General features: G+C 39.7%; 2 protein-coding genes across 3 annotated transcripts in view; one reads left to right on the forward strand and one right to left on the reverse strand.

Annotated features, from left to right (window-relative positions):
* Nucleotides 1-15,690, forward strand: part of mypn (myopalladin) — a 36,081-nt gene extending 20,391 nt beyond the window's left edge. Inside the window, exons 11-21 of one of the 2 annotated variants that reach the window (XM_038284124.1) lie at nucleotides 1,060-2,019; nucleotides 2,091-2,223; nucleotides 4,500-4,577; nucleotides 9,050-9,271; nucleotides 9,354-9,503; nucleotides 9,588-9,667; nucleotides 10,297-10,423; nucleotides 10,608-10,815; nucleotides 10,900-11,065; nucleotides 15,065-15,198; nucleotides 15,284-15,690. In XM_038284124.1, coding sequence (XP_038140052.1) covers nucleotides 1,060-2,019; nucleotides 2,091-2,223; nucleotides 4,500-4,577; nucleotides 9,050-9,271; nucleotides 9,354-9,503; nucleotides 9,588-9,667; nucleotides 10,297-10,423; nucleotides 10,608-10,815; nucleotides 10,900-11,065; nucleotides 15,065-15,198; nucleotides 15,284-15,462 — 2,437 coding nt within the window. In that variant the 3' untranslated portion in view covers nucleotides 15,463-15,690. The remainder of the gene's footprint in view (nucleotides 1-1,059; nucleotides 2,020-2,090; nucleotides 2,224-4,499; nucleotides 4,578-9,049; nucleotides 9,272-9,353; nucleotides 9,504-9,587; nucleotides 9,668-10,296; nucleotides 10,424-10,607; nucleotides 10,816-10,899; nucleotides 11,066-15,064; nucleotides 15,199-15,283) is intronic. The other variant, XM_038284125.1, reaches the window with a different exon arrangement.
* A 6,539-nt stretch (nucleotides 15,691-22,229) lies between these two features.
* Nucleotides 22,230-23,758, reverse strand: LOC119782892. The gene is made up of 3 exons (XM_038284081.1): nucleotides 23,499-23,758; nucleotides 23,045-23,327; nucleotides 22,230-22,889 (listed from the first exon to the last, which is right to left on the reverse strand). Exons 1-3 carry the CDS (start codon nucleotides 23,741-23,743, stop codon nucleotides 22,230-22,232), a joined length of 1,188 nt encoding a protein of 395 aa, XP_038140009.1. The 5' UTR covers nucleotides 23,744-23,758.

Here is a 23,758-nt window from a genome sequence, read left to right on the forward strand (position 1 = left end):
TTGATTTCCAAAGGAAATGCAAAATTTACTTTCATCAGAGAACATGACTTTGGACCACTCACCAGCAGTCCAGTCCTGTTTCTCTTTAGCCCAGGCAAGACGCTTCTGACGCTGTCTGTGGTTCAAGAGTGGCTTGACACAAGGAATGCGACAGCAGAAACCCATGTCTTTCATACGTCTGTGTGTGGTGGTTCTTGAAGCACTCACTCCAGCTGCAGTCCACTCTTTGTGAATCTCCCCCACATTTTTGAATGGGTTTTGTTTCACAATCCTCTCCAGGGTGCGGTTATCTCTCTTGCTTGTACACTTTTTTCGACCACATCTTTTCCTTCCCTTCGCCTCTCTATTAATGTGCTTGGACACTGAGCTCTGTGAACAGCCAGCCTCTTTAGCGATGACCTTTTGTGTCTTGCCCTCCTTGTGCAAGGTGTCGATGGTCGTCTTTTGGACAACTGTCAAGTCAGCAGTCTTCCCCATGATTGTGTAGCCTATAGAACTAGACTGAAAGACCATTTAAAGGCTTTTGCAGGTGGTTTGAGTTAATTAGCTGATTAGAGTGTGGCACCAGGGGCCATCAATTTTGAACCTTTTCACAATATTCTAATTTTCTGATATGATGAATTTGAGATTTTCATTTGTTGTCATTTGTAATCATCAAAATTAAACAAAATAAACATCTGAAATATATGAGTTTGTATGTAATATATGAATATAATATACAAGTTTCACTTTTTAAATGGAATTACTGAAATCAATCTACTTTTTCATGATATTCTAATTTTATGACCAGCACCTGTAGACTGCACAGAACCCTGAAAATCCCACCTGAATGGTGATACAAGGTGGTGGCAGCATCATGGTGTAGGATTGCAAATTAGAGATGGATAAAGACTAGAAGAAACACTGGAAGGAATCCTGATTTATTTTCTATTGAAACATGTTTTTTTTTTTTTTATTAAAACCTCAATAAAAGGTCAGAGTGAAAGGGGGGTGCAGGGCTCTGACCCTCCCTCCGGGGGACCTGTTCACGTGTAATTGTTACGTTGTTGTCATCCACAGGGACCCGGCTCAGCTCCAGCTGCTGCACAACCAGGTCCTCATGGAGCAGCAGCAGGAAAATGAACCTCACGCCAAACCCCACAGCCAGCCGCAGTCCCAACCCCCATTCCAGGTCCAGGGTCCCATTGAATCTCAGCTGTGGTCTGCCAGAACCCACCGTGAACCCCAGGGGTCATCCTTTCAGTCACATCATGTTCCTCCATCTGCGGCTCCACTCAGCTCCACCGCACCTCCTGCTCCTTCGTTCAGCTCCTCCCCAGCACTTAGCTCCAGCTCCTGGACCCCTCCTCCTTTTCCTCACCTCAGCACGCCCCCCCTGGTTGGTCAGACCAACACCTTCCACTCCTCCCATCTGAACCTGTCCCCTGCAGCTGTGAGCAGAGCTGCACCTAAAGTCAGCTTCAGTTCCCCCCCTGCACCCAAGCTCAGCACAGTTCCATCAGATTCAGCCTCCACCTTGCTGCAGATCACATCTCCAACTCCTCAGCTCAGGAGCACCCACGCCTCCCTCATGAACCTGACAGCCGTTTCCTTCAACTACACCCAGCCTAAGGAGTTCATAGCAGCGCAGACCTTCTCACCTGTCAGGAGTCCTTCTCCCACAGAATCCCCGGTTCCTCTGCTCCAAGAGCTGGCTGCTGGGCTCAACTCTTTGGCAACCAGCTCCCCGATCCCCCCGCCGTTCTCTCCACCACTCAGATTCTCCCCTACAAGAATTCTCAAGTCCCCCACCAGCCCTCCATCCAACCTGTCGTCACCCACTCCGGGGCAGGGGCCCTTCCTGAACAGCACACTCGGCCTACGAGCCCAGTCCCCCCCTCAGGCCTCCTCTCCTACCTCCAGCACCTCCTCCCCCAGCCCCATTCAGAACCCGGTGGCCTTCCTCAGCTCCGTCCTGCCTTCTCTGACCCCGAGTCAGCCCACGAACTCAATGGGCCTTCCCAAAGGAGCTCCATCAGGGTAAGTTCCCCCGGACTAACGGACATGAGAATAAAATTCCTTTACTAAATCTTTATCCTCTGTCTCTGCAGGGTCAGAAAAAAGACCCCCAAAACACGTCTGCCATCAACTGGAGGCATCCATGAAAGCAAGGAGATTCTCCTACAGGACATCCAGAAGAAACTCCGATTTAAAACTGAGGCTCCACAATTGGTACATCAGCAGGTACTGGCTAATCTCTGGATGACTTGAAATTCTCTTTTCTCTTTCTTTGCAAGCTATTAGTTAAACTTATGTTTCACATATTAAAATCATGCACCAGGACTGATGTAAACATCCCACATAAGGACATAACATGAACATTTTAGAGAAAGAAACAGAATCAAACCCCCTAAGAATCTCTTTAGTCATGCAAATTTTTAAAATCCTATAAAGAATTTAGGTCTGATGATAGGAGGAAAGCAGATTTTGTGTCTGATGAACCATTTCTGAGTCTATATGCTTTGGTTAATTATCCTGCTGACTCATCTAACGACAAAACGGTAGTGAAGAGGTGCAGGCTGGGTTCACCAAGTCTCCTTACATCCGTTAGTCATCTACATGCTCAAGATTAGGGAATCAAATCAGAGAGAAAGCCTTTATTTGTCCTACATTTACAAACATAATATGGAGCGGTCAATAGAGATGATTCATTCATCTTGTTGGTGATGAATAGAGCGGTGCCAAAAAGTAGTTATTCAACCGCTGAAGTTCTCCTGCTTAGAAAGATGAGAGACTAGATGCTTGATCTATGGGGGGTTGGGGTGAATAAATCCAGGAAATCACATTTCAGGATTTTAAAAGAATTTATTTGTAAATTATGGTGGAAAATGATTGTTTGGTCGATAAGCAAAATTAAAATTAAAAATAAACTTTGTTGTCAGTGACAGAGGTCAAAGATTTCCCATCAGTCTCCTCCAGGTTTTCACAATGTAGCTGCTATTTTGCTCTGTTCCTCCATCAAATCTCACTGGAAAAAAATCTAAATCGAGATAAGTCATTTTTTCTTAAAATAAGTGCATTTTGTCTTTAATTGAGGAGGTAAAAGAGACATCTTGGAAATGGAACAAGACAATTTATACTTAAAGTAAGAAAAAACAATTGCATTGTCTTATTTCAGGTGCATATTGTGTAAAACTACTCCTTCCATTGGCAAACTATCTAATTTACCTACTCAAATTAAGGGTAAATGCACTTAATTTAAGAAATTTCTACTTATTTCTAGATCGTTTTTTCCAGTGCTCCTGAGCTGTGATGTTTTGGGGGAGTTGCTAGGCAACACAGGCCTTCAACTCCCTCTACTAATTTTTATGAAATGTTTTTAATTCAGCTGCTCCTTCATTGTCCAGCGGAAAGTTCAACCCTCTTTAACTCTCTCACTGATGGCAGGTTTGGGCCTAAAATCTCACCATAAATCGCCGCCACACTGGAAAAATTTTTCAGAAATAAGTTAAAAGTTCTTAAATTAAGTGTATTATCCTTAATTTGAATAGGTAAATTATATAGTTTGCCAATGGAATTAGTATTTTTACTCTTAAAATAAGATAATTAGATAATATACACTTGAAATAAGACAATGCAGTTGTTTTTTCTTATTTTAACTGTAAATTGTCTTGTTTCATTGGCAAAAAGTCTCTTTTACCTCCTCCATCCAAGAACAAATTCACTTATTTTAAGAAAAAATTACTTATCTAGATTAGATTTTTTCCAGTGCATTCATTCTTCCCTTAACACGATCAGTCGTTCTGTTCCCTTTAAGGAAAAAAAGCCCCAAAGCATAATGCTTCCTCCCCCATGCTTCACAGTAGGTTTGATGAGTTGAGTTTGAGCTAAATTTTTTATTTTCTTTTTGATCTGACCACCTATTGTTCTCCTAATCCTTTTCTGAATCATCCACAAGCTCTCTAGCAAATGTCAGATGACAGCCGATTTTTTTTTTCTCATTTTGTCTTATAGTTCAATTCTACCTTTGATTTAAAAAAAAAATAAAAATACAAGCCTTTCTTATCTTTCTAAATAGAAGAACTTTTACCATCAATGTCTGACTAAATATTTTTTGCCCCACTTTAGGTGGTTCTGGTGTGAAATTTAAAAAAGGTTAAATTGCCTGTTGCAATGTATAGTAGCTGATCTATGATGCCTGATTAGAAAGCATGAACAATTTGACACATTGGGACATTTTGAATTTAAATCCTGTGACCTCAGCCTTAAACTTGAAAAAAAGGTCATCATTTTTACCGGGTGTGTCGATAGGTTTGTAGGGTGCTGCATGTACTGTATGTATGCATTACCCCCTTCACTTCAAAACCATCATCATCCATGTCAGTCATCACTGTCTCTTCACACACAGTAACAACATACAGAATGCATGCTGGTAGTTGCAGCTTGTTTGTTTTCTCTGCTCGTAAATGTTTGTACCATTTGTGTGTCTTTGGTGTTCATCCATGCCTGTCCTCTCGTAGAAGCTGAGTAATCAGGGGAAAACAGCGAGCAGACTCCTTGGACCAAACATTGCTGCTACTGTCATTAACTATGATGAGGTACAAGGACCTTCCATGGTGCAGGCTCTGCTTTGCTCAAGGCTGTATGAGTTAGCATCTCAGACTGCAAAAACAATCCATAAATATCAACATATTTTCATACTCTTCCCAATAATTTCTTCAATTAATATTTCTAATAGCTCATATAAGCTTTTGTTGACTAATATATAACGTGCACGAGCCATTCAATCCAAATTAAGGATGAAAATTTTGATTTTCATCCTGATTTTGTGCAGCCCACGGACTGCATTTCAGGTTTAACCCCCTCTCTTCTTTTAAATTAGAATTAGGGCAAATTTATTACTGACAAATTGAAATTTTACTTTAAAACATTCATGGTACACCAACAACAAAAAAACACACACAAAAAAACTACCTCTTAAAATTAATTTATTTAGTTTCATAGTAAATAGGACCTTTATGTGACTTTTATTAAAAATCAGACTTTTCTGCAACCAAATTTGCTTTTACTTGATTTATTAAACTGGCCTAAATGCAGAAAAAAATTTTAAAACAGAGAGATCAAAATAAACTATTTTCTATAATTTCAATTAGGCCCCCGAAAGAATATTCAAACATATAAAAGTTTAGGATCTACAATACTGCTAGGATAATTATCATTGATGATTTGTGAGTTTATCACACCTTAATATTAGCTGTCGGAACTGATGTTTCCCACAATAGTTAATCTAATTGAGACGGTTCCTCTGTCCGGATATACAGTTATAATCTTCATTCTGCACATGCCAAAGATTTCAGAAAGGAATGAGAGCGGCGTCCTTCGGCTAAGAACAAACTGTACAATTTTGAGACACTGAAAAAACATAATGCAACCATTTTTGGCATTTACTTAATGATATTTAGTTACTTTTTACACAATTCAATGTATGATGTGATGATGTGGCAGACTGGAGATGTATAAAATGCCTTTTTAACTGTTAATTGTGGCCACTTCCTGAGAGGTGAACCCGGAGGTGAGCAGTTCAAAAGGCATTTTATACATCTCCAGTCTGCAACATCATCACATCATTACATCAAACATGTTAGCAGAGGAGTGGACATCCATTACACTTTGTTCTTAGCTGAAGGACGCCGCTCTCATTCCATTTACAGATCTTTGCCACGTACAGAATGAAGATTTTAACTGTATATCCAGACAGAGGAACTGTTTTAATTAGATAAACTATTGTGAAAAAAACCATCAGTTTTGACATGAATGGGCAGCTAATATTAAGGTGTAATAAACTCCGACATCATCATCATGTCATCATCAACAGAAAATCGAACTGTTCAGTTGTTGAATTAAGAAATGAGATGCTTAGTTTGTTATTAGAGCAGGTGGAAAAGAACTGCAGTATTTTTTTGTGATTTAGTGAGAGGACCAACTCTGCCAAATTTAAAAATAAATACAGAAATAAATAAATGCTCAATAAATATATAAGCATACAATTAATTGCCAACAAATACCAGCGGAGCTCCGAAGCTAACGGCAGCCAGGTCGAACCGCAGCCCGTCTGCAGCGGCCCTCTCTCGGCATAGCCGTGTGTGAAGGACCGCTGGCTATGATGGCGATTTTTTGTTGTATTTGGCAAAGTCCCTACCCGCCAGGGGCGGATCTAGAAAAATATTTATGGGGTGGCGAGAGGGGGGCAGGAATTTTTGAGGGGTGGCAACATATGGCATTTGTTTACACTGAATTTAATCGCAGTTATCACAGTTTGGTGAGAATATTATGTACAGTAAGTGTTTCATTTGAAGCAGTTCATATTAGAAATACATTGTACAATGAGACCTAATAGGAGATAGAAGAATGATAACACTACTTCTAGAGCGGCATTATCACAGGTATTAAGGTAAGACACAGGTGCTGAGTCGCAGATGTGTGAGATTGACTGTCAGAGAGGCAGCTTTGCAGCATTTGCACAAGAAGAAACTATAGAAAGAAAAAGTTCCCTATCAGAGATCTATGGACTGAGCTGTACTAAAGTGAGCATAAATACACAGTAGAAATAAATGGGTCAAGGCACCCAAACAAGGTACTGGACATCTATGTAATGTTTACTCTGAACACACATTTACCCCATTTGTTCCTCAGTAACTTGACATACAGCAGTTAAGGCAACATGAAAGGGACATTTCATGCATGTAGATATGCTGTAGATAGAGCTGCTGTATCAACAAATCAACATAAAGGCGGGTTCTGTATGTTACATCAAAATCTCCACTAATCTGAAAAGAAGCAACATAAAAATACATTTTGCTTCCAATCTGTAAAAGTACAAAACATTTTGTGAGTAGGTTCAAACAGGTCATTTCTGGATAGTTTCATACTATATATACAAAAAAAAAAGAAACAACAACGCTGCTTCATATTAAGCAGGATTTACACCAGTATCACATTTTTAACCTTTAACACTTTTGGTTTTATTAAAGGAAATATCAGATTTTCTCAGGTGCCAAAACAAAATTTAACAGCTCTGTAAAGGCTCAGCAGAGAGCATAACATAAAGTTAACATGAATATAACAGCTGAATGCGGCGATTTCCATGTTGCTCAGCAAAGCGCTTCACTAATGTATTTAGATCCAATGACTTTTTGCGTTTTGATTTGAGTAAAACCAAACTTGATCGTCTCTTTTCTGTCATAGTTGACCGTAAATATGTCTTTATGAGGCTGAGACGTCAGGACTAACTAACATCATAGATAGAGAAATAACGTTCTGCAACCTGATTTTTATCATCTCAAAATCAGCATTGCAGCTATGCTAGCAACATTGTGCTTTCATTATAATTTAATTTCTCGATAGATAGCTAATCAGTTTCTACCTGTTTCATCCCGTTTCTCCTCTCCCCATGACCCCTGGCTCCCTCGCTTTGCCTCGTTCGGTTTTCAAAACTAATCAGTCTCAGTCGCTCTTGCGTCATCTCGTGCTGCATTCACTGCAGTCCGACATTAGAAATTAGCGGTCGTAATTCTCAAATTATCCATAATAATAATAATTTATAAGCCTCGCCACCCCTACAGCCAACTGGGGTGGCAGCAGGGGTGGCAAGGCTGTCATTTAGGGTGGCAGTTGCCACCCTATGCCACCCCAGTAGATCCGCCTATGCTACCCGCGTTCTAATGACTTCAGACTCAACATCAGACTCTCCTCCTGTAGATTCGACCGATGTAGTAAAATGCTAACCAACACACTTCACACACGGCTATGCCGAGAGAGGGCCGCTGCAGACCTGCTGCGGTTCGACCTGGCTGCCGTTAGCTGTGGAGCTCCGCTGGTGCGGGCACCTCTCAAGTTCAGAACATTTTCTTTTAAATGACGCATTAAATCTGTGAATGGGCCATATGGTGATGCTTAAAAGTATAATGTTCTCGCCTCAAATGATCTTAAAACGTAATTTTATTGAACAACAGCAACAGAAAAGAGAACATTTAACTTAGTACTCTGAGCTCTGTGAGTTAAGAAGATGGGCCGCCAAGCCAACCAATGAGCAGAAGTTGACTCTCTAGGACACACCCCCTCCTCATTTGCATAAGGAGGCAGAAATGCATACAGAAATGTAAAAAGGGCAGGCAGAAATGTTAAAAGGGAAGGGGGAAATGAGGGCAGGCAGAAATGTAAAAAGGGAAGGCAGAAATGTAAAAAGGGCACGCAGAAATTTTAATAGGGAAGGCAGAAATGTAAAAAGGGAAGGCAGAAATGTAAAAAGGGCAGGCAGAAATGTAAAAAGGGAAGGCAGAAATGTAAAAAGAGAAGGCAGAAATGTAAAAAGGGAAGGCAGAAATGTAAAAAGGGAAGGCAGAAATGTAAAAAGAGAAGGCAGAAATGTAAAAAGGGAAGGCAGAAATGTAAAAAGGGAAGGCAGAAATGTAAAAAGGGCAGGCAGAAATGTAAAAAGGGCAGGTAGAAATGTAAAAAGAGAAGGCAGAAATGTAAAAAGGGCAGGCAGAAATGTTAATAGGGAAGGCAGAAATGTAAAAAGGGCAGGCAGAAATGTAAAAAGGGCAGGCAGAAATGAAAAAAGGGCAGGCAGAAATGTAAAAAAAAATATAAAGGACAAAAAAATAAATAAGGTAAATATTAGAAAGGCAAATAAATAAAGAAGCTAATTAAAAGAGTTATGTACAGTTATGTCTCACTGTATAATTTAATTTCTACTTACATTTATTTGTTGATTGTATTTTTGTTGGCAATTAATTGTATGCTTATATATTTATTGAGCATTTATTTATTTCTGTATTTATTTTTAAATATGGCAGAGTTGGTCCTCCATACCTACTTGACTTGACCTGTGAAAAAGTTCTGACCCCGTGTTTTGAACAGATGCCCTTTGTTTCTCGGTCGTGTTTTTGTTTGAAACGTGTTTGCATGGGGCTGCAGTATCAGTTTTTTTGGGACAGATTTGTCTTAAAAACAAACACATCATGCAGTAACCTGGAGTATTCGGACATGGTGGCATCAATTTTTCCAGGAGTACAAAGTGTCCAATTTCGAGCAGCGGTTGATGAGTGAGATCGAGTTCCGTTTAGAGCGGACGCCGGTGGAGGAGTCGGACGATGAGGTGCAGCACGACGACATCCCCACTGGGAAATGCATCGCACCGCTCTTCGACAAGAAGCTGAAGAACTACAAGGCCATGGAAGGCGTGCCCGTAACTTTCAGCTGTAAAGTTTTGGGGGTCCCTCCTCCGAAGGTGAGACGGTAACAGAACCCACTCGTACCTGTCGGGCCCCTCATCTCTTCTTGTTCTCACAAACATATTTGTTCCTGATCAGGTTTACTGGTTCAAGGATGGCAAACAGATCCTGAAGAAGAACACTCACTACCAGAAGATAAGAGAAGGTGACGGGACCTGCTCCTTACACATCGAGTCCACCACCAGTGACGATGATGGAAACTACACCATCATGGCAGCCAACCCACAGGTATGACTTCATCCTTCCTCTTCTTCCATCAATGCCTCCCTTCTTGACGCTCTGGCTGATTATGAATCTGCTGTTGATCATCAGGGACGAATCAGCTGTTCGGGACATTTGATCGTCCAATCTGGACCTCCACAAAGCCGGCTGACGCCTATCCAGTCTCAGAGGTGAGCAGATGTGGGACAAATGGGACAAACTGTGAGCGACAAGCAGTGATATGGAGTAAAGGGGACTATTATTCTGAGATGGAATAATCTGACACACTTTAACCCTTTAAAGCCCGATCCAAGAATAAAACAAAACAGAAAATTACTTTTTTTGGTCTGAATTCCTTATTTGCCCTTTTAACAAAATATGTAAAAAGAAAAAACAGAAATAGATTTTTGATATTAATAATTTATTACTATGCGATAAGTCAAGATTATTTTTTGTGTAGTCTTCTACTGGCTGTTATCAGGTATATCTGATTGTGTACAATAGGATTTTAAGAAACTGTATGTCTCAAATTTGGCATTACAGGGTTAATGTTCATGCAGACCAATAGAAAAGTCCAACTCTACAGCTGGAGAGATTATGATCTGCAAAACGCAATTTGAAAAAGAGGCTCTTAAATATATAATAAGAAATTTGAATTAGAATGTGAATAAAAAAAAGAATGGGAAGATAAAATCTGAGAATACCGCAAATTTACAGTCGAAACTTTTTGATAAAGAAGTTTTTAAAAGTTTCATTAACTAAATTTGTATTTGCTTACAACAATAAGGGGACAAAATTCACTCCATACTGATGATTCCAGGGTTCGAGCTCGCATCCAGGAGGTTGAAGGAGAACAAACGCAGGAGCGTTTCTTCCAACCTCACTTCCTCCAGGCTCCTGGAGACATGACGGCTGACGAGGGTAGACTGTGCAGACTGGATTGCAAAGTAGGTCGCCTGATGGGTCAGAAAACCCTTTGAGAACAATGAAGATAGTAAATCCAAAAAAGTTAAAACAAACCTGGACGTTTGTTTTCCAAATTTAAAGACGGTTCGCTTCACATCCAGGAAGCTTTTTCAATTCAAAATGAAGATTGTAAACTTTGCCTCACTGTTGGTGTTTTATTTCCAGGTGAGTGGGCTCCCCAACCCTGAGCTCATGTGGCTGGTCAACGGGAGGCCCATCTATCCAGACTTTAACCACAAGATGCTGGTGCGGGAAAATGGCATCCATTCTCTGGTCATTGACCCCGTGACGCAAACTGATGCGGGAACGTATACCTGCATTGCAAGTAATAAGGCGGGGCAGAGCTCCTTTAGTCTGGAACTGAAAGTCGTTGGTGAGGTCTACATACATATAAATCATTTCTTGTTTACTCATTTGCAATGAAATAAGAAGAACTAATGTTGTCTTCCTACTTTAGAGAAAGAGAGGAAGCACCCGCCTCAGTTCCTGGAGAAGCTACAGAACATGGGCATCCCTGAGGGGGCCCCGGTGAGGCTGGAGTGCCGCGTGGCGGGAATGCCGCCGCCAGCCATCTTCTGGAAGAAGGACAATGAGACCATTTCCAAAACGAAGAGCAGAATGAGGTTAGTTGGCTGTCAGACCCCTTCGTAGCAATTTTTTTAAACATATTTTAAAAAAGTAAACTCATCTTTACAGAGACTTTTATAAATCTATAATAAATGCTCATATTTGAAGGTATTAATATTTACACCCATATCTTAATATTAGTTCTTCTTCTTGGGTTTGTCTTAACAAGCTTGGTTTGTTTTGGAGATTTTCACCCCTCCTTCACTGCAGATCAGCCTTGTCATGATTCTGCCCTTTTTTAGGTTCTATTTAACTTTTCTGTTTAAGTCTTCAGTTACACTTTGATTTATGTCTTTCTCAGAGATGGGAAGTAAGGAAGTACAAATACTTCATTACTGTACTCAAGTAGATTTTTCTGATATTTTTACTTTACTTTACTACTTATTTTTATGGTGACTTTTTACTTCTACTCCTTACATTTTTACACAAATATCTGTACTTTCTACTCCTTACATTTAAAAAAATTGGCTCGTTACTTTAGTTTTGAATCATTTCAATGGAGTTACCGTTATTATTTTTCACGTCATCAATACCAAATTCAATCTAATTGGATGGGAATCTACGTTGCATTTGACGCACCGCTACAAGATGAATCGACAGATTCGGCGGTATTCATTCGCAGCAAATCATTGCAGCTTGGTGGCGGTGGCGTTAGCATAGTAGCATGGACGACGAGATGATTGAAAATGAACACAACGGAGATCTAGTCCTATTGGCAGACATCCATTTAAAATGTAGGCAACGGCATGAAAAAAGTGGTTTCTACTTTTACTTTTATACTTTAAGTAAATTTACAAGCCTGTACTTTGTTACTTTTACTTGAGTAAAGAAGTTTAATCAGTACTTCCACTTTTACCAGAGTATTTTTGAACACAAGTATCTGTACTTTTACTCAAGTACGGAAAGTGAGTACTTTTGCCATCTCTGGTCTTTCTGTGTTCTCTGGGTCTTTGGTTTCATTTATATTTTGTGCCCTTCTAGTTGTTTTCTGGTTGTATTTGACAGCTGTTGTATTTCTTGTTTACTCTCTGTCCCCCCATTGTGTCAGTCTCCTTTCCCCTTCTAGATCCTTCTGTCCACATCTGCTCCCAATCAGTTGATTAGTCCATTAATCGTTCTCTTTGGCATATATATATATAAGAGGATAAATTATTACGGGCCTAACTTGTTTTAAGGTATATCAGGTCAAGCTGCTGTTAAAGGAATAGTACACCCAAAACATGATTAGCCTTCATTTTCTACTCACCCCCATGCTGCACAACACTCTGGAGTACTTTTTTGATATCTCAAATGCATCTGGAGATCTGGGAGGTTTCTTGCTGTCTGCTGACATTCAAATAATGGAGGTCTATGGTGCCGGAGACAGAAAGGTCCATAAAAGTCCACAAAAAACGTGTCAATATTCCTCCATACTGCTCGTCCAATGTATTCCAAGTGTCCTGAGTGGGTAGCGTCCATAATTTACTGGAAACGAAGTCATTTACAATGTTTTTAGAGCATAAACAGTACTGTATAGGATTTCCTGAAAGCGCGCGCCTGCGAGTTCACGACGCTACGGAAACCGCAGCAGACCAAACCAGATGAAAGTGCGCATTCAGCTCGGCAAAGAACTCATGCTCTTCCTCAACACTGAAGTCCTCAGACATTTTTCTTTCGTTGTTTCTTTCTTTGCACAGGTAAACAGCACATTTCTTCTTCTACGCTTGCATTATCGGCAGAGCAGACGTTGAATGTGCACTTTCATCTGGTTTGGTCTGCCGGCTTCCGTAGCGTCGTGAACGCGCAGGCGCGCTCTTTCAGGAAATCCTATAGACTACTGTTTATGCTCTAAAAACATTCTAAATGACTTCGTTACAAGTAAATTCTGGATGCTACCCACTCAGGACACTTGGAATACATTGGACGAGCACTATGGAGGAATATTGACACGCTTTTTGTGGACTTTTATGGACCTTTCTGCCTCGGGCGCCATAGACCTCCATTATTTGAATGTCAGCAGACAGCAAGAAGCCTCCCAGATCTCCAGATGCATTTGAGATATCAAAAAAGTACTCCAGAGTGTTGTTCAGCATGGGGGTGAGTAGAAAATGAAGGCTAATCATGTTTTGGGTGTACTATTCCTTTAAGAGGAGCTGATGGAGATAAATTCAGCTGTTTTGCTCCTAATCTGCTGTAAATCTGATTACACTGTCAGGGAGTGAAGTGCATTAAAAATAATATTTACTATCACTGCATTTTAAATAATTATCATAATTATCTCCATCTTCATGGCTTTGAATCTTATCTTTCTTTTACGGTGACACTCAGACTGCCTGCAGAACGCAGCCCGCTCATTTAAATGGGATCTTAACGTTTGAGCAGAATTTTTCTAGATCACCCACAAGATGTCCACTTATTGCACTCACAAAAGAAAATATTGCATGTACAATTAACCCCCCCACCCCCCACCCCCAACCCTTCATTGAAATCTTTGAAGGTAAGGCCCTAAATGTGCTCAAACACCAGATTTGGTGTTTAGCATACAAACACAATGACAGCATAAAAGTTTGTTTATTCAAAACTATGATCGTATTTAACATTTTTCCCCCCTTTTTGGGTACCCTAGTAAGCTAGCCCCACCAGCCAGCGACCAAAATAATTTTTGCCTGCGAGCCTGCGATCAGTGCCCAGGCCCTAGAACTGGCGGGCCAATCACAACGCAGAGATGTGTTTTGAATTTATGGATGCAAAGCGGGCGGGGTTTTAAGTAACCTTGACTCCGCCAGAGGGATTTGCTCCGCATATCCATCTGGAAACCTTCCGTTGAAGTAATTTTGGGAAGGGGCGAAAATACTGGTTAGCTGATTGGCCTATGTTGGCGATAGACGGGCCAAATAAACCAATCAGATCAACGAAGCTTATGACGTAACAGAGCGACGACGAAGAGGAGCCAATTGATAGATAAAACTCTTGTCGAAACCAGTCGGGAGAAGAGCAAAAACATCTTTTTCTCTGAGAAAAGCCTCCAGAGCAGTGTTTGCTCTTCTTTCGGTGAAGAAATACTCTGTAATTCCGATAAAACTTGCTTGATAGCCACGCTAACGCTAGTTTCATCGGCTGAAGCCGCCATGTTCTTTAGACTGAACTGTCGCGCTTCTCGTTGCGTCACACCTCAACCCGCCTCAAAGCCAACGCTGATTGGACGTTCGTTTGGTGAACGGCTCCAAATTTTCTTTAACGGAGAGTCTCCAGACTGATTAGCGAGTGAAACCTTGAAAGCTCGCGAGATCAGGATGGTCTCACGAGGCTAGGTTTTAAGGGGGTTACCACAAAGCTGTGCGACGTTGGAGAAAGCACTACAAGGAAGATGGCAACAACTATTGAACCGTTCTTGTTTCACTCAGCTTTGGAACCAGTTCTGGAAGGATTAGACTTGGGGTTTTTGTTGAAACGTGAGCAGGAAGAGGCTCTACGCTCATTCATTTCTAAGAAAGACGTATTCGCCATTTTACCGACAGCCTGTTTGTTTACACTCGCTTTCTGTCACGCTTACTACGTCACAGTCAGTTGCGCTCATTGGTCAGAGCGTTGGCCAATAGGCACAGACATGGTTTGAAAAACAACCGGTTGTTCTCATCAACAATCTTCCGATGTCTTTCATTCATCGAAGCCAAACTAAATTACACATTTAACCTCACATTTAGTCTGGTTTATCGGGCTACTTTTTTTTGGCTTTTTAAAGGACCATTCATTTTTTTCCATTTAAATTTATCTCTCATTTTTTTCAATCTGAGATCATTCTGGCCACTGTCTACTGCAGGTAACATACTGACATCTTTCTACTAATCAACACAACCCTCCACTAGAATAACTGAGCCATCCCTTTAAGATAATGTTAATATTTTATTTCCATTCTTCTTCAGTGTCTCGTTTCCTGTCTATAATTTTACCTTCAAAAGGTCATAAAAAAAATCTAACTAGAAATAAGTCTAATTTTTTTTCTCTCTGATTTTCAGCATGAACCAGGATACCACAGGATATGTGTGTCTTCTTATTCATCCAACAACAAAGGATGATGCCGGCTGGTACACAGTGTCAGCAAAAAATGATGCTGGAGTTGTATCTTGCACCTGCAGACTTGATATCTATGGTAAATACTCTGTGTAGCTGTCAGGTTTCTGCAGATATCCGCTCTGTCTCTGTGTAGTAATACCAGCTTGCTGCTGCATCTTCAGCTCAGTGGCATCAGAGTATCCCAGCACCAATGAGGAAAGCTCCACGAACGAGCAGCCGCTACGCCGCTCTGACAGGCCAGGGGCTCGACATTAAGTCGGCTTTTTCCACGTCAGACACCAGCCCCATCCTGTTCGCCAGCTCGCCTCCAGAGTCCACCCTGGAGAGCGAGGAGCTGTGAGCGCACGCCGTCGTGGGGATCCTTGGAGGACTTTCTGTGGCCCCCGTAGACACAAACAGGAGGAAAAAAAATTAACCAATCAGATTTTGTGTGATACGTTTGAAGAGTAACAGTCAGATTGCAGCAGCGATGTCATTCGTTAAAACAATCAGCACTAATAGATTTTTTTTTTCACCATTCCTATTTACTCAAAACATTTAAACAAAGTGTTACATGCAGAAAAAAAAAAACATACAGTCTTAGCAAAGCCTCATGAGCCACTTGTGGAGATGGATATTTCTCTCGTTTGGGTTTGACTGATATGCTTTTGACTTAATAATTAGCTGTAAAGAAAAGATGAATGCTTAATGCTGCTGACATCTGCTCTTGTTAGTCCTGGTCGTTTACCACCTATTATTACTGCAAAGCCAACATACCTGTACTGCTCATAGCGATTACAAGTTATTGCTTACCAACATCCAAATGTATGAGTATATGCATGCATACAGACACTTTCCAGGTCCTTTTACTTGTTTTTTTTTTGTTTTGTTTCATTTGTTTTTATCAAATTAGAAATAGGAATAGGCCTTAACTTTTTTCTTACCAATTTATACAAAATTTCCCCAAATTATAATGTGGATCATTTCAGAGAAGATCTTGAATAATGCCATCGGTGATACTGTTGATAACAAAAAAAAAACCTAAATACACACAGTACTCTGAAATAGTACAGTTTACAGATATTTCCTACTTTTGTCTTTCTTTTCGCACAAGAATGTCTCAAACATCAAAAGTAAGGGAAGAAAACTTATCCAAACCAGCCTGACCTCACCTGAAAAAAGTGTTTAACAATATTAGTACATGATTAATTAGACATATTTGGTTCAGTTTCACTACCCAAACCCAGTCCTGATTATTACAGAATCAAAACAGAACCCGTCTGACAACATGAAGTAGGAAATAATATGTCAAAAAAGAGCAAATCCCACCAATATCTGAAGAAATTCAAGAGAATATGTGAAATATGTGCTAATATCAGTCTGGGAGAGTAAAATAATTATTTCTAAAGCTTTACGACTCCAGGGATATAGCAGGGGGAACCTTCCCAGGACTTGTTGACCGACTAAAAAAAGTAAGAATACACAGATTTATCAGCCTTGATTTCCTTAATTTTGGGAAATGATTGATCAGCCATTACTCAGATGTGAAACCGAGCTTTCCCACAGATCTTATCTACGTCTGAAAAGGTCTGAAAATCAATGCTCTAAACTTTGATTTATATTTGTGAGCAGTCATTTCAGAAGTTATTATCGTTTAACATGTACTGATTAATGCCTTTCATCAAGATGGGACTGAATATTTAAGGTAATTTAAAAATCTGTATGTCAGGAAGATCAGGAATCATGAAATAGGAAACCTGCAAAGTAATAAAAAAAAACCAGAATGACATCTAAAGGTTTGCATGCCTCGATAGCCTCAGGTAGCTAAGGTTCATGACTCAGCAATAAGAGAAAAGGACTGGGCAAAAAGATTCTTTGAGATGTTTACCAAAATGAAAACAAAGCCCGCTTCCTACTATTACAGAAAAAAACAAAAACAAACAACAGATACTAACTTAATTATGGTGTAGGCTTGCAAAGCATTTAAGAAGAAGAGTTTAAGATGAAAAGAACCAAAAGGCCCAGAATGTCCCTTCTTGGATGCAGGTGGAAGAGACTAACCTGACTCCGCCAGATGGATTTGCTCCGCATATCCATCTGGAAACCTTCCGTTGAAGTAATTTTGGGAAGGGGCGAAAATACTGGTTAGCTGATTGGCCTATGTTGGTGATAGACGGGCCAAATAAACCAATCAGATCAACGAAGCATATGACGTACTAACAGAGCGATGACGAAGAGGAGCCAATTGATAGCTCAAACTCTTGCCGAAACCAGTCGGGAGAAGAGCAAAAACAGCTCTTCTTTCAGTGGAGAAATACTCTGTAATTCCGATAAAACTTGCTCGATAGCCACGCTAACGCTAGTTTCATCGGCTGAAGCCGCCATGTTCTTTAGACTGAACTGTCGCGCTTCTCGTTGCGTCACACCTCAACCCGCCTCAAAGCCAACGCTAATTGGACGTTCGTTTGGTGAACGGCTCCAAATTTTCTTTAACGGAGAGTCTCCAGACTGATCTGCGAATGAAATCTTGAAAGCTCGCGAGATCAGGATGGTCCCACGAGGCTAGGAAGAGACCAAAGGACACAAACAATTCTTGTAGCCTCTTGTGTTTTTGCAACTCTGTAAAAACACATTTAACAAGTAAACTAAGTTTCATTAGACTTTATTTTTGCAATATCTGTGAGATGATTTGAAAGAGAACTGTAAGTCCTCTATCAGTAGTAGACACACTGGATAAAAGCTGATAAATATGCCTCTACAGTGACGTATAAAACGTACATATAGAGATAAAAATGAAGCTGTGGAAGCAATTTATATACAAAATTTTCAGGATGTTAATGAAAGTCAAACGAAATATAAACTACGTAAAACTGAAAACAGTATCAAAGTTTTATTTTAACTTTTAATTTATCCTGTACTTGTCAGTATCTACTGATCCAAACAGGGATGGGATGCTTGTCTCCATCCCTCACTGGGGGAGATTTGAGGTACTCAGAGGATTGAAACACAAAATTCAATGCTACAGAGGCAAATCTATCTATTTACTGTTCTTAAAAACTGCAGAGATTTCTGATCCACTTCTCTGTAAGAAGTCTTGCTAGCCAGGAGGAAAAGGATGAAAATAAACTACCTAAAGCAAAAAATAAAACTATGCAGAGGGAAGACGCTTGTATTTGTTGTCCTTGTGGAAGTTGTCTCTGTTGGAAAAAAGCATGAGTAAACGGGATAATTAAGCATGAAAAAGGCCTTTTAAATTTTTGTTTACATTTTGAGAAGCGTATGCATACTTGAATTTAAACAATGTGCAAAAAAACATGAACTTTATGTGCTAAAGAAGCTTCTGGCTCCGCTGGGTTTCACTGCGCTGTAAACTATGTTTAGATGGTTTGATTGGATCGAGTGAAAGATAAGTAAATGTGGAAAACGTCAAAGGATCTGAAAAGTTTCTGTTCTTTTCCTGTCGTCTGTGTTGCACTGAAATATTTCCCTCTGAATCTCTTTCAACAATATAATATCACCGAGTTCCTCCTTCACATGAAAACACCATGCTTTTTAATTTGCATGAGTTGTACCTGCGGCTTAAAGTGAACAAATGAATGTCTAGTTGCAGTTGTAGCACAGCTATGCTGATTCAAATGTGAATGTGCTTGCAGTTTATATACTGAAAAAGTTTTCTTTTATTAAAACTTTTTTTTTGAGTTAATTTAGCTTTGTATTTACAAATATTTATCTAATAAAATAACTCTAAAGTAAAAGTTGCAAATTAAAGAAATGTGTTTGCATTGAAGTTCTAAATGTTGAAGACTGTTGGGAGATTTTATTTCCATTTTCATCTATATCATGGTGGTAAGAGACTAAATAACTTTTCAGCCTTCATAACATATTTTCATATCTTTTGTGGTTTTATGTCCACTTCCAACTAGTAGAATGACACCATACATACTTTCTCCATTCTTTATAAAGACGGAGATCAAAGCGACTCAGGTTGTGTCCAAATGTCCACACTAACCCCTAATTTCCTCAAGCACTGTATATATAGTGAGGACTATATATTGGGCTTTATAGTGAACTCAGTTAACTGACTATTTGGACATATGATCACTATTTTTCCACTCCCCGCTGATCACGTGACTCCGCCTCTCTGCACAGTGCCTACGCCCTCTTTGTTATTTGTCGCCGCTGTTGGGTTGCAGCAGCCTATGGCGACGGCGGGTCACTGGGAGAACAAATCCCATGATGCAATGCAATAAGAGCTTTTCTTGCAAGGCATTCTGGGATATATCTGCTTGCTAGTGAACATGGATGATTGTCACTTCCCAATCCGTCCCGGAAGCACGATCCATCCTGCGCATACTCTATCAGCTCATTTATGCATCCAGATAAACATCCAGGTCGCCCTCAATTTTATTTTGTTAAAAAGACCTAAATTACATTTTTCTCTCCCCAAAAATAGTAAATGTACTCAAATTTAATGTTTTAAAAGTTAATAATAAATAGAAAATAAATGCCTTAAAATCGTTTTTTGTTTTATCCGTCGTCTCTACCTGATCTGCACCGGAAATGGGATCCTACGTTACTTCCAGGAGCAAATTTTTTTGGCTTTTGGATTTAAACAAAAATCTGGTCTTTTTGAGTTTTATGTTTTCCTTTAATGTTAACAATATTGTATATAGTGTGCAATCTAAAGAAAGAAATAACTAAAATGTGGATAAACACGGTTTAATCATATTTTGGCGAAACTGCTCTGAGCATGTCTGATGATGACGTCAGAGAAGCTGTTTAACTGATAAAATGTAAAAAGCATAAAAAATGTATCAGAAAAGTCTGAATACTTTAAAAAAAAAAATTTATTAGCATTCTTTAGTGAGTAAGTATAGAATTAAGTGATTTTAGTATCATAATTACATTGTGTATGGAAACCCGGATATATATCTTTCCGAGCATACGCAGGACGGATCGGGTAGTGACAATGATCCCTACTTTTCAAAGTGCATTGTGGGAAATTTTGAGTCTACTACATTTTTATCCACTGGACAATCATCTAAAAAGGCGTAACCACTATATAGCGCCCTATAAAGGGATTAGGGTGGACGTTCGGGCTTGTGTTCTTGTCACTTAGAACAGGCCTGGGGATGATGAAGTTTCACAAGCACATGAGAATACACAAGTATGCATATGGAGAAATGACCTGTATATTAGTGCAAATTGTGCAGGGTTGATATTCAGGCAATGCGACACCTTCCTGCTGGGTTCTATATACTGAGAATGATCAAACATGACATTATATTTGTCTGTTTCAAAGCTCTAAACTTATCAGGACACCAGTCGTGATGAGTTGGGTGGGGTTTCTTATTTTCACTATCATCTTATGACATTGTTTCGCCACAGTTGGATTCATTACCTCATCTCTATTTATCTTACACAGCCACAGGAATCAGAAATGTAGTTCAATCCAACTGCAGGTGACCAGGAGATCAGGATTTGTCCCGCTATGGTCTTTATCACACTGGTCCTTATGGGAAATGAGGTCTTCCTTCAGGCAAAATAGTACAGCTTTTGTCTACTGGGGGAGTCAAAATCGACCAAAACTGAAAGTTATTTTAGTACTGCTTTAAAGATGAGGTTAAAAAGGTCAGATTTACCTGATGTAAAGTTGCACACTGTAAAATAGTTTTGTCCATCTGAGAATTAAGTTCTATTTATGCAAAATAGCTGCATGGTTTGTTCTGTTGTGAATTTTGTTTTAAATGATTCTGCACAATCATACGGATAAGTTATTTACAGCGCCAATTTGATTTTGGTCTCATTCCCAGAATCCACTACTATCAGTTCTATATTCTCTAGTTCTACATTCCCTAAATTTAAAATGCTTATCATTAGACAATTATGACAAATAAAGTTTTATATGAAAGGTTAATTTTAAAAATGTCAAAGTTACTCTGGATATAATTTCCTGGAACTATAGTGGTTGTCTTAGAACCTTAAGGTCAATTTTTGCCACTTGCAACTTATTGAAATTTGAAATTCGCATTTTTTTTGTTCACTAAGTTTATGTTTTCATAAATAATACAACCACAGAACATTAATTACGATGATTGGATTAGGGCCACTGAAAAAAAAAAATTAAATTGGTTTTAAATTTTATTTCAGTTTAGTATGGGAAAAAAGTCAGAATTCTGACTTTAATCTCAGAATTCTGACTTTTTTTCTCAGATTTCTGACTTTAATCTCGGAAATCTGACTGTTTTTTTCCAGAATTCTGATTTTTTTCTCGGGATTCTGACTTTAATCTCGGAATTTTGACTTTAATCTCAGAATTCTGACTTTTTTCTCAGAATTCTGACTTTAATCTCGGAATTTTGACTTTAATCTCAGAATTCTGGCAGATAACAAACATGTTAGCATCAAGCCATAGCCATGTCTGTTTTAGAGACTAGCTCTCTTGTTTTCATGACATTCTGCTCCTCCATTAATGAGGGGACCCCTCAGGCACGTAAAAAGTTGCCTAATTCCGTCATTTTTCACCTATGTGTCACTGGCCACCTCAAACAACTCACATCTTTGTCAGTGAAGCTGAGTGCTCCACATCTCTTCCTTCATGGTGCCCATCTACATTACAGTTTTTCTGGATTGTTTACACACATTTCTGAAAACATGCCTCGTATTCTCAGAACTCTACACACAAATCCAACAAACACACACACACAATGGGCAAAACCCTTCAATTCTCCTGCAAAATGAAACTTTACATTCAAAACAGTTTTATCTCTTCACAAAAGGCCATTTTGTGTTCAGATGACACACACAAACTATCATATGAACAGACAATTAAAAAAAGCATTTAAACACTGATGTGCTCAGTGTAAAACACCATTCTCCATTCATCATAATGACTTTTTGTTCAGTGTTACACTTACTACAGACATTAAATACATAAGTGCGTTGTAAAATATTTTAGAATATTGTTTTTATACTCAGAACACACAAATATACTGTAACAAACATGTTTTATTTTTCCCACAAAACAATGTACACAGTGTACATCCCAACTGACACAAAGTTGCACATACAGTGCAGAAGATTTTACTGTATACAGTTACTGTAATAATAAAAAAAAAACAAAATAAACTATGCTGCATCCTCTCTTCTGTTTCGGTCTGGCCACAGCACCTCATCTACATCACAAGCAATGTTTTCCCTGGCCAAGCAGCGGGGGAAATATCGCCTAGCATGGCGAATCCAGCCATGAAAAGCATCAACTGCTATATCTCCACATGCGTCTTCCATAGCTTGGAAAAGGGGTATACGCGTTTCTGAATTTAGGTCGTACACTTTCCATCTCCAGGCAGAAAAAAATTCCTCAATAGGATTGAGGAATGGAGAATATGGAGGGAGATAAACAACTGAAAAGCGTGGGTGGTCAGTGAACCAGTTATGAACCAGAGCAGCCCGGTGGAAGCTTACGTTGTCCCAAATGACAACGTACCTGAGCTGCTCTGGGCCGTCTATCTGATCTGGTGGAATGAGTGTGTTGTGTAGGGTGTCCAGGAATGTGATCAGATGGGCAGTGTTGTAGGGGCCAAGGGTAGCATGGTGATGGATGATGCCATGGTCGGTCATCGCTGCACACATTGTGATGTTCCCTCCGCGCTGGCCAGGGACTTCAACAATGGCACGCTGGCCGATTATATTCCTTCCCCTCCTTCGTCTTTTTGTGAGGTTGAATCCAACCTCATCAATGAAGAAGAACTGGTGCTCCACTGCATCCACCTCCAGCTCAAGGACTCTCTGAAACACACATGACAATATCAGAAGTAGACATGGAGCGGTCTCTATTGTGAAGCACAATCATTATGATTACAATATAATAGAAAGAAATATGTATGATTTATACAATGTTGACAGTATGCATCAAAGGTGGGAATGTACTGTATAGGACGTACTTGCACATAGTTATATCGCAATTCTTTGACCCTTTCTGAATTGCGCTCAAATGGCACCCTGTAGACCTGCTTCATCCTCAGTTTATTTCTGTGCAAGACACGGTCCAGCGTTGATAAACTTACCCTATCAATATTTTGAAATATCTCATTGTTTTCTATTATTTTTCTTTGTATTTGCCGTAAGGTAATGGCATTATTTTCAAGAACCATGTTCATGATCTCTGTTTCCTGTTCAGGAGACAGAAGACGGCCCCGTCCACCTCTTGTTGGTAATCTTTCAGTTCTGCAATACAAAGAGTGCAATACTGTAAATACTGTGTAGGAATACATTTCCCAAATACTCGAAACACAATGTCCTACAGAACAGTCCACAGGTAATACTGTACTACTGTACTCATTGAGTACTGTATTGATATGCAGTACTGCAGTTTTGTAGTGAGAGTAGATTTCTTACCTATTCTCATTGCGGAAAGTCCGGATGATGGATGCTACAGTGTACCTGCTCAAATTTGGCTGTACTCTTTGCCCAGCCTCCCTCATTGTTAGGCCATGGTTGACCACATGGTCAACCAAAGTTGCTCGGATCTCATCAGAAATGATTGTCCTTGGCCTTCCTCGTCCTCGTCCTCCCCATCGTCCTCCTCTTACTCTCACTCCTCTGGCTCTGGCTCTGCCTCTGTTTACAACATTGGCCTCCATTGCTCCAAAACAGAA

This window comes from Cyprinodon tularosa, unplaced genomic scaffold (genome assembly GCF_016077235.1).
Source record: "Cyprinodon tularosa strain WSP-4 unplaced genomic scaffold, ASM1607723v1 ctg199, whole genome shotgun sequence".
Classification (NCBI taxonomy): domain Eukaryota; kingdom Metazoa; phylum Chordata; class Actinopteri; order Cyprinodontiformes; family Cyprinodontidae; genus Cyprinodon; species Cyprinodon tularosa.

What these genes read in the sequence shown, in the direction of transcription:
- LOC119782892 (XM_038284081.1), bottom strand. Translation starts at nt 23,743, where the DNA reads ATGGAGGCCAATGTTGTAAACAGAGGCAGAGCCAGAGCCAGAGGAGTG. An exon ending in ACTTTCCGCAATGAGAATAG is followed by an intron (nt 23,328 to 23,498) that starts GTAAGAAATCTA and finishes TTTGTATTGCAG; the next exon opens with AACTGAAAGATTACCAACAA. An exon ending in TGCGATATAACTATGTGCAA is followed by an intron (nt 22,890 to 23,044) that starts GTACGTCCTATA and finishes TGTGTGTTTCAG; the next exon opens with AGAGTCCTTGAGCTGGAGGT.